General features: G+C 36.8%; 1 protein-coding gene across 1 annotated transcript; it reads left to right on the top strand.

Moving 5' to 3' along the window:
* The first annotated feature begins 1,405 nt into the window (after nt 1–1,405).
* On the top strand, nt 1,406–1,804 carry LOC137614881 (uncharacterized). Its single transcript, XM_068344539.1, has one exon. It carries the CDS (start codon nt 1,406–1,408, stop codon nt 1,802–1,804), a length of 399 nt encoding a protein of 132 aa, XP_068200640.1.
* Nucleotides 1,805–11,517: the final 9,713 nt, after the last annotated feature.

The following is an 11,517-nucleotide window of genomic DNA, read 5'->3' as shown; positions in this document are numbered from 1 at the left end:
TTCCTGGGGGCGTAGATATATTGACTTGATTATTCTAGATCCTTCTAAATAGAATATTCTCGTGGCTTTTGGGCAGGCTCTAGTGGCACCACAGTTGCCAACTGAGTCTATTGCAAAGGAGAATCTAACCTTACATACAAGGCAACCCTCTCTCAGCTAAGTCCACCCACCTCCGTCTTCGGAACAATAAAAAAGAAAGATAAACCTAATTCTGGGGTTTTCAAGAACATTCTAAACACGTGGAAAAAATAAGAATTGCGTAATTTCTCACAAACATGACATAATACCTCAAGAAAATATAAAAAAAATTCGTTCATACCTCGTATGGTTCGTATGCATACTTAGAGAAGACTACAAAAGACTTTGTAACAAAATACATGAACTAAAAAGTTAATTCTTTAAGATATTGTAAATTTACATATACTAAATTGAATGAAAAATACAATTAATTGAACAACGAAAGTCTAACGGAATTTACATACAAATATTTAACCCTGGACAGGTAAATGTCTAAATCGATAACTTAATAGGTAAACGTGTAGCATATACGCTACCGGTTGTTTGAACTTCACTTGGTAGTTCCAGTAATGCATTTTTTTATGATTTTTTTTACACATATAATTCTAGCTATCTACGACTAGGATATACTAAATAAAAAACATGGAAGTAATTTAATGATTTTTTATTAACTGAGACCTGAAAACTTTTGTTGATTTTAAGAGACTACCACTCTCGGGGCCCTGAGAGCCTTTGTCCTTGCTACTTGATAAAAACAACCGAATGGTAGTTTCTAGGAGTCCCTGAGGCATATTCATTTGAAAAATGAACCTCCAAGACTGAAAACAGAAAAATCTGGAAAGAAAAAGAAAAAGGGGGAAAGTTTTAGTTAGGAAAAGAAGTTACATGGGACAAAAATATTTTTTCTAATATAAATTATAAATAGAGACTGCTGAAAATTGTATACATAAAATTTGAATAATAGATAAATAAAATTATATATGAAAATCCTAAAATAAAAAAAGTAACTATTTTTTCAAAATTTTCAAACAAATAACTAGCTCCTATAATGAATTTTCCTCTTTCATATTTACACTATTCCAGTCTATGTGACCTATAATATCCGAAAATTATTGCTAGGATTGTAGAAAATATTAAGATAAAACAGGAAATAATGAATACTAACCATTCTGGGCTACATTCAGTGCGTTTTCAGTTGAAAGATGAACCTTTTAGGCTAAAAGCTGAAAAATCGTTACTAAGGGATTTTTAGTAACGAAAAAAAAGTTACATGTGACAAATTTTTTTTTCTAATATAAATTATAAACTGAGACTGCTGAAAATTTCTGAAGGAGATGCTGAAGAAGTTGAATGAACTGCTGACGAAGGGGAAGGCACTGCTGACAAAATGGAAGGCACTGCTGACGAAGGGGAAGTCACTGCTGACAAACTGGAACGCGCTGCTGATGAAGAAGGCACTGCTGACGAAAAAGGCACCGCTGACGAAGAAGAAAGCACTGCTGACGAAGAAGGCACTGCTGACAAAGGGGAAGGCACTGCTGAAAAAATGGAAGGCGGTGCTGACGAAAAAGGCACTGCTGACAAAGGGGAAGGCACTGCTGACGAAGAAGAAGGCACTGCTGGAAAAGGGGAAGGCACTGCTGATGAAAAAGGCACTGCTGACGAAGAAGAAGGCACTGCTGGAAAAGGGGAAGGCACTGCTGATGAAAAAGGCACTGCTGATAAAGGAGAAGGCACTGCAAACAAAGTGGAAGCCACTGCAGGTGGTTCATCAAATGCGAAATAAGCTGATGATTCGACAGAAATATCTTGAGGAGGATCGGCATTCATCGCTGGGAAGTTGTTCTCAATTTCCATGTCATAATCATCCTCACACGTGCTATCTACCTCTATATCCTCATCATCAACCTCTGTATCACTTCCAAGGTCATCAGTGGTGAACAATCTCATCAAGATCTCCTCTTCAGAAAGATTTCTGCGTGTCATGATGGAAACCGAAAAAAAGATAAAAAAACACATTACTAATATAGGCTAAATTAAACTATAGATGGTAATCCTACATCAAATATACCATTAGCATCATATTCTCAAATCTTCTATCAACATTCACTATAAGTATCAAAACACTATTCACAGAAATAGATATATTGTAGGCCTAATCAATATCGTAAAACTTGTGAAAATCAATCACAGTCACTTACCAGGTAAACGGGTAGCGTATACGCTACCAGGAAAAACAAAAACGGCAAGAGAGAGGACAATGGCAGTTGTTCCTTCGGCTGTGTCTCTGGTCTAACTAACCGGTGCTGGGTAAATTTCCGCTCAGAAGCCGATCCCAAGCGGCGCAGAAGTGAAAAAGTGGTTGTAAGAATATATATATATATTATATATATAATTTATATAAATTTTATATATATATATATATATATATATATATATATATATATATATATATATATATATATATATATATATATATATATATATATATATATATATATATGTATATATACATATATATATATATATATATATATATATATATATATATATATATATATATATATATATATATATATATATATATATATATATATATATATATATATATATATATATATATATATATATATATATATATATATATATATATATATATGAAGTATTCATTTTTATCATGTCTGAGATTTGTGACGTCTTGGAAACCATGATGCCCACTTCACACGAGTACTTTGAAACTGCGCAGTTGCGACCATGCAGATTACAAATCAATGTAGATCAATGATGCCCTTCAACCGCTGCAGAAAATATCCGTGCGGCAATATACCCAGACAGTATTGATTAGCAACCCACATGCATTGCTAAATCGCGCTTCACACAGCTGTTTGAAACCGAGCAGCAGATTTCCGCATGTGAAAGAGCATGCCTTCACACGAGCGGTTATTTTCCTGCGGTTCATCTGCAATAGTGAACAGAATACTAGCCTGTTGTTGATTGTTCGAAATGGAGGACGTGAAGAAGAAAGTCGTCTCTGTGTATATAATAAACAATATGCTAAGAAAAAGCTGAGATAGTTTGTATACTTAACTGTCTAACTATTGTTATTCTCCGAAGTAATATTCATATAACTGTTAAGCTAATTATTGCTGTAATAGTTCTTAACTGTCATTGCTGTTAACTATCATAATCATTGTTTACTTCCTGTATATACTATTCTCAGTATTCAGTACTGAACTGCATCTTGTACCGTGAATTTTGGATAATAAATACTGAAAGGAACCGCTGTGTTTGTCAAACCATGACTGGTGGCAGCATGTCAGAATCCACGCCTACCGAACATAACGCTGTTGCAAAGGAGATTATGCTGAGTGTGTCTTTTGGGGATGATGTGTCTCCTATGTCTTGGCAGTCCTTTTCATCGCATTTCTCGTTAGTCAAGCAAGCAAACTTACTACGAGGAGTACCGTCTTGGTGCGACACAGGATATAGGGCCCTCATGCTGAGATTACAATTTAGGGGACCAACAGCCAACTATGTTGAGCAACAGTCCTTACAGGACCCTGAGTGGGGTAAGGACGATGTTGCAATTATGGACAGACTTGCGCAGCGGATTCTCACGGCGGATGCAATTGAAGTAAGGATTCTGAGGTTTGAGGAATCTATACAGTTGCAGGGGGAGAGTCTGAGTGATTATATGACTCGTCTGCAACTGTTGGCAGGTCAAGCATTTGCTAAAGAACCAACTGATATTGTACGGAAGCGTGTTGTATGGCGATTTCTCTCCGGGTTGCACGATGCAGATGTTCGATCCCAATTGATTAGAGAGAAGTGGATGGAGTCAGAGGAGACTGCCAAGTCGTATGATGAGGTGGTAAAAATTGCATTGGCAGCGTTGTCTACTAAACGAGCAACTAAAGCTACAGGACCTAGGAATCTCAGTGTCCATGTGAATCAAATTGAGGGTACGTCCAATGTCTGTTTGATGGAAGACACACCGGAAACTATGGAAGTTACAACTGTACGAGGAAATGCTAATGCTGGATCATGGGGCAGCAAGAAGAGGGAATCCTATACTTCTCGTAAATTTAAGTGTTATTATTGTAAAATGACACATGCAGGTGGATGGAAAGCATGTGCACGAAGGAGAGATGAAAATCCTGCTTGGTACCCTCCCCAGGTTCAAGGTAGAAATTTTCAGCTTGGAGCAGTCTGTAAAATTTAATTCTACTTCCGCTTTCCAACGCACTGTGGCTTTGGTACAGCCAAAGGTGAAGGGTCAAATGAGATATCGGCATGTGCTCTCCAGCCAAACAGCAACTCGGATATTGAAAAATATTACAAATTACGTTACTGTGGAGATGATGAAAACTAAGTGTAATGCTTTGGTGGACACTGGAAGTGATTATTCTTTAGTTTCTGAGGATATCTTGAGTGATGCTCAGAAATCTCTTGTCAGCTCGAGTAATATTACAGCTTGTGGAGCGAGCAGTGAAGAACTTCAAATTGAGGGAGAAATTCTGATGGATGTAAAGTTAGGCAAAACCATAGTGAGACAACATAGGTTCGTTGTGGTATCTAAACTTGTTACTAGAGTGATACTTGGGATGGACTTGTGGATAAAACTTGGCGCAGTCACTCTAGATTTGACAAAAGGGAGGTTGCGAGTGGATTCAAAAAAATTATCATTGCCCTTGAATACTGGGGAAAGGACACAATCACATAAATCATGCTCTGATGGAGTGGTGAAGGTCATTGTTAGAGCTGAGAATGCAGTTGTGATACCTCCTAGGACAGAATTATTTATATACTGCTCAGCTGATGGGATGGTTCCAGATGAGCAGTATCTGTTGTGTCCCCGACGCCCTGAGGGTTCTCCGGTTGCCCCCCCCCCCTCATTGCTGCATCCAAGGTTCAATCAAGAAGAAAATGTATGTGAGAGTTGCAAATGTATCGGATAAACGCGAAACTGTGCAGAGTAGAGAGGAGATCGGGGAACTAGAGCCCAGTGTGGTAGGATACGATGGCAACCATAGCCTTTCAAGTTTAATTGAGGGGAAAAGAGGAAATTTTATCCTTGGAGAGTCACTTACTTTTGAGCAGAAAGAGGAAATGGACAAGGTACTTCATGAGTTCAAGAATGTTTTCTATAATGGAGGCCCACTGCCGCTGGTACAGGTAGGGGTGGAACACACAATCAGAGTTAACCCAGATTCAGCACCAATAGCAAATAGACCACGGCGGTTGTCACCTGCTTTGGAGGCAGAAGTCAAGAAGGAGCTAAGCAAACTTCAGGATATGGGTGTAATAAAGAAATCATGTAGCCCTTGGGCAGCTCCTATTGTTTGCGCTCGTCGAGCTGATGGAAGCCTTCGGTTAGCTATTGATTATAGGGGAGTAAATAGCGTGTCCCAGCCAGCAACATTGCATCCAATTCCTGTCGTCAAGGATCTTCTTGATAGACTTGGTCAGGCAAAATACTTTTCAGTGCTTGATGCAAAGTCTGGATACCATCAGATGCCTCTTCGGAGTGAGGATTGTGAGGTCTCAGCCTTTGTAGTCCCATGGGGGCAGTTTGAATGGCATGGTAGAACTCCTTTTGGTTTGAAAGTGGCAGGTTATACGTTTCAACGGATGATGGCTACAATACTCAGTGATTGCAACTATACAGATGCATTGTGTTATCTCGACGACATACTGGTCTGGGGTTCAACATGGAAAGAACACATAGCAAGGCTCAGAAATATGTTGAGCAGGATTCGTGATGCTGGGCTTGCGCTAGCCCCGAATAAGTGTAAATTTGGGGTGCGTGAAGTGGAGTATCTGGGTTCTGTGGTTGGTGATGGCATGCTTCGCATTAGTGAGCAAAGAGTTCATCAACTGAGGGATCTTCCTAGGCCTTTGACTGTCAGGCAGTTGCGTCAGGCCATTGGGGCATTTTCTTATGTGCAAAAATGGATTCCAGGGATGTCACAGACTGCTAAGCCTCTGAATGAGGCTTTGGAAAAAAACCCACACCAGAAATTGCATTGGTCGGTCGAGATGGTTGAGGCTTTTGAGAGGCTTAAAAACCAGGTAGCAAATGCTGTGACACTCCATCTTCCTGACTATAGTAAACAGTTTGTTTTGATTACTGATGCAAGTGATGTTGGAGCAGGAGCAATGTTAGCCAACAAGTCAGCATCCAAGGAACTGTTACCAATTGCCTTTTACCACCATACATTCTCCAAATCCGAGCAGAGGTATTCAACGGCAGAAAAGGAATTACTAGCGGTTATCCTGGCGATAAAGAGATTTCGGATGTACCTCTCCTCTGCACCGTTTGATCTGATAACGGACCATCAGGCATTAAAATGGCTAAACACCCTGGATATTAGAGAAGAGAGAGGGCGTCGAGGGAGATGGATTGAAACAATTCAGCAGTTTGACATAAATCCAATTCATAAAAGTGGTCGCAGTGCTGTGATGTCCATGGCTGATTATCTGTCGTGAATTGGTGCTGATGGAAATCTGGTATCGCATATTGCAAGTATAGCAGTAGGATCTTCTCAGCAGTGGGCCACAGTATTTGTAGATCCCAATGAAATGTTAGAAAAACAGCATTGCGATGAAGGGATCAGGGAAGTAGTGAACTTTATGAAAAATACGAGTTCACCGGGGTGTGTGTCAGAGGAGAATGAGCTTGCAAAATATGGTAACCGTTTGGGTATTACTAAAAATGGAATTCTGTGTTATATAAATTATAAAGGAAGACGCTCACAAGAACATCCCTATGGCGTGAAAGAAGAGTGGCTACCTGTAATACCTAAAGATATGAGACTCTATGCACTTCAAATGATTCATGACAGTCCAATGAGTGGTCACATGGGTCGTGATCGAACATGGGAAAGAGCTCGGAAGAGTTTCTGGTGGCCTCGCATGAAGGCAGATGTCCATGCACATGTCAGTAAATGTGAAGCATGTGGGAGTAACAAAAGATCGAAGCATCCAGGGAAGGCCCCTTTTCAGAACCGCGAGCTCCCGGAATACATGAATGAACAAGTGCAAGTTGATTTCATGGGTCCGTTTCCCATTTCATCCTCACATCCATATCGTTATATCCTTCAAATGCAAGATATTTTGACTCGCTATGTTGTTTTGGTACCTCTTGAGGATTGTTCAGCAAAAACAGCAGTGGATACTCTAGTTGAAAGATGGATTTGCATGTTTGGGGTGCCCCGTGTCATAATGTCGGACAGAGGATCACATTTTACGGCTGATATCTTCAAGGCAATGTGTAACATGTTTGGAATTAAGCAGAATTTTGGTTCTCCTTACCATCCAAGAAGTCAGGCCCAGGTAGAACGTCAAAATCAATTATTAGACAACGTTCGTTGCATGTGTCACAATAATATGGATCTTTGGCCTGAAATGATACCCAGGGTACAGTTCTCTCACAATACAGCTGTAAATACTACGACTACATTTACTCCACATGAGCTCGTCTATGGGACTCCGGCTCGACGTCCAGAGGAGATTCTAAAAAAGGAAACTTCCAAAGATGAGGATTATCAACCGGGCTCTTTGGGTAATGCAGCAATCGCAGAAAGATTTGTGAGAGAGAAAGTAGATAAAATTGAGAAAACTATTAAGGTCGCACGGAACAAGACTGCAATGGCACAACAGATTAGGAATAACCAGCGGAAGTCTTACGGTAAAGCTTTCAAAGTTGGAGATTTGGTTCGATTGAAGTTATCGACAGCTGAGAGACACCGTTGTGGAGGTGGTAAACTTGCACCATATCTTTCGAAGAAATATAGAGTTATAGAAATACTTCGTGGTGGCTGGACGTATAAGTTAACCCCAGCAGAGACAATAACAGACGAAGTAAAGATTAGACATTTTGACGAACTGGAGAAGGCCCCTGTAAGCAATTATTCTTGGGAAACCACATTGGCTGATCTTTCAGATGAAGAAGTCATCAGAATAGAGTCAGGGATTGGAAGTAATTCAGGAGGAATACGTCGGTCTACTCGGGAGCGCCATCCCCCAAGTCGTTTGCAGGTAGATCCCAGTAAAAGATCCTATGAATCGGAAGAGGAGGAATTCTGGGATGAATGTTCTAACAGCGAGAATGAGTTAGAAGACGATCAGAATTGCTTATGGCAATAATACTCGTCTTGATAAATGCAACATGTTAAATAGCAATTATTTATTTTATGTTATTTCATTCTTGTATTATTTACTAAATTTATTTTATTGATACTCCCGATTTATTCATATATTGTCTCATAAATAAGAAGGGGAGTGAGATAGTTTGTATACTTAACTGTCTAACTATTGTTATTCTCCGAAGTAATATTCATATAATTGTTAAGCTAATTATTGCTGTAATAGTTCTTAACTGCTATTGCTGTTAACTATCATAATCATTGTTTACTTCCTGTATATATTATTCTCAGTATTCAGTACTGAACTGCATCTTGTACCGTGAGTTTTGGATAATAAATACTGAAAGGAACCGCTGTGTTTGTCAAACCATGACTAAGCTACTAAGTAAATGGTGGACCCATCCAATAAGCATTATGATAACAACAACAACAACAACAACAATAACAACACTATTAATAACAATAACAATAACAATAACAATGACAATAATAAAAATAAAAATAAAAATAAAAATAAAAATAAAAATAATAATAATAATAATAATAATAATCAATCTTATTTCAGTGACAATATTTTCCTGTTGCGTTACATATGATTTATCTCATACATTTTACAAACATTGGATCAAAATCAAATATGTCAGTTATCACGATTTTATTCAATTATATACATTTTAATATATTTCATACAAAATTCATGTCAATGGTTTCCGAAAAAACACGACTAGCATTGCCATTGTATTCGGACAAAAAAAAAAATACTCCTTAGGAGCTCCTCCTCCTTCAATTACATGAATAGAATTTTCTTATTAAATTGAATTCTATTTGTTACGATTATTGCACAAAGTAAAGTTTTTACTTATTTAGTTGATTATATTTAAGATTCCGAATTATTGCGTCAATATAAGTTTTTTTTTATTCAGATAAATGAATCCAAGATAACCGTTTTCTTGTAACTGCTTTCTATCTTGAAAGTTAAATACTTCCCCTTGAGAGATTGAACCTGTTAATTTTTTTTTTATTTATTTTTTTTTTTTGTCCTGAACTTCCTTATTTATATCTTAATCTTTGATTTTGCTTAAACTTATAGATCTGTTACGGGTCAGCTGAATCTCTCTCTCTCTCTCTCTCTCTCTCTCTCTCTCTCTCTCTCTCTCTCTCTCGGGTAACATTAGTTGATAATGAATGATGAAAATAATTTATGTAAAGTATAATTAAAACACAATCATTTACTTTGGTTGGAAATTTTCAGCTATCGTCTTGTGATAAATTCGTTATCAAAAATTAATTCATCTGGCCCCGTTCAACCTTCTCAAGAAAAGTAAGATGTTTTTAGAAAATAATTATTTATTACCAAGTCATTAAGTAAAGAATCTGAGTGGAATGAGGGGTTAATCGAATAATGGCTTGGCCATTATTACCTATCTAATCCTTTAAGCTCCCAGAAATGGAGTGGGTCAAGATTGAGGGACCCAATCTCGGAAATGTTGGAGAGGAGAAAATGATTTGTTAATGGCGGTGGAAATATTTCATCGTGGAAAATGTATGAGCATTGTTGTTGCCAACCCTCCTGGGAGTTGGGGTTTATGATTTGTTATCGAAAGCAATTCGATTTGAAAAATCGTAATTCGAAAGCAAACATTTTACTAGAGCTAATACGATATGAAATGTTCAATCTAATAATAATAATAATAATAATAATAATAATAATAATAATTGTTACGACCCTTGTCGGGCCAAGGTGCAAGTTCTTATTGCACGATAAGAGATGTCAGTGCTTATAGAAATACCCAACAGCAAATTGGTCAGCGGAAACGAAAACACTTGGGAAAACTTACCAATAATTATTAACAACAAAATTTAGAACGGTCAGCCTTGTGACTACCTAACAATTAGAATTAACAATTTACTATATGAACATTAATGTCTAAAAAGGCACACACTGAGACAGATTAATATTAATAAAATTCTTATCATAAAACACCACACTCTCAACGAGAGAGAGTCAAATAATTGAATAACAAAGCACGCAAACATATATATATATATATATATATATATATATATATATATATATACATATATACATATATATACATATATACATATATATACATATATACATATATATACATATATATATATATATATATATATATATATATATATATATATATATATATATATATATATATATATATATATATATATATATATATATATATATATATATATATATATATATATATATATATATATATATATATTCTCACACTCTTTGGGGTTGGATGAAACCACCCTTTGCTCCAACCAAAGTAGCGACTCCAATAACAACATCATCACTCAGCTACCGTAGGGAGTGCAGCTTTGCAGGACTCCCCATCAAAGGGAGGGAAATAGAGCTCTGGTCCCCAACCCCCAAAAAAGGTAAAAAGAATATCTCCACCCTAACAACTGCCTCCCTACTTGTCACCACGAGCTCCAAAGCTCCAGCAACTACCTACATCGAGGATTACCAAAACGTGTTGACGCCGGTGTTCCTCCCGCGTTCACCTTGATGCCGGGATTCCCACGTCCGCGCGAAGGACCGCAGAAGAGAACACACAGGAATCACAAATCATCACAGGTGGCCGAAATGCACCTGCTTAAAGGCGTCAAACGTCCCAATCTTCTAAAACGCTTACATAAGCCAGCTGCTGCAGTAGGTCAGGGGAGTGGCGAGCTCGAACTGTGTATTCCTGTAATCAAGTTCCTTGCACATAAACACAGGTGTCTCTTCTCACCAAGGACTCGAAAAACACAGAAAAGAAACAAGCGTTAAACTAGACACTTATAAATCTTTAAGCAAGCGGGAAAGAAGTAAAAACAGCACTTCTAAAGAAAGAAAATTAAATTTACAACTGAAACCTTATTAACTAAACCTTATGCTAGTTTTACATAAAACTAAAATGCAGTAACAAGGCTGACATAAACAAAAGCAAGAATTATATTAGTACATAATAATAATAATAATAATAATAATAATAATAATAATAATAATAATAATAATAATAATAATAATAATAATAATAATAATAATAATAATACCTAGACTGCATTTCTCAGTGATTATGCATAATTGAAGTATCCATTAGTATGCAAATTTACTAGGAATTATGTATAATAACGAATTTTGAATTTTTATATATATATATATATATATATATATATATATATATATATATATATATATATATATATATATATATATATGTCGACCATAAAGAGGGATTTATTCAGTTTTCTGTCCTGTCTGAATACAGAGGAACAAACCTAAAAAAAAAAAAAGGTTTGATTAACATCAGAAAATAAA

This window comes from Palaemon carinicauda, chromosome 21, assembly GCF_036898095.1.
Source record: "Palaemon carinicauda isolate YSFRI2023 chromosome 21, ASM3689809v2, whole genome shotgun sequence".
Taxonomy (NCBI): domain Eukaryota; kingdom Metazoa; phylum Arthropoda; class Malacostraca; order Decapoda; family Palaemonidae; genus Palaemon; species Palaemon carinicauda.
This window is presented reverse-complemented; position numbering and strand designations above follow the sequence as displayed.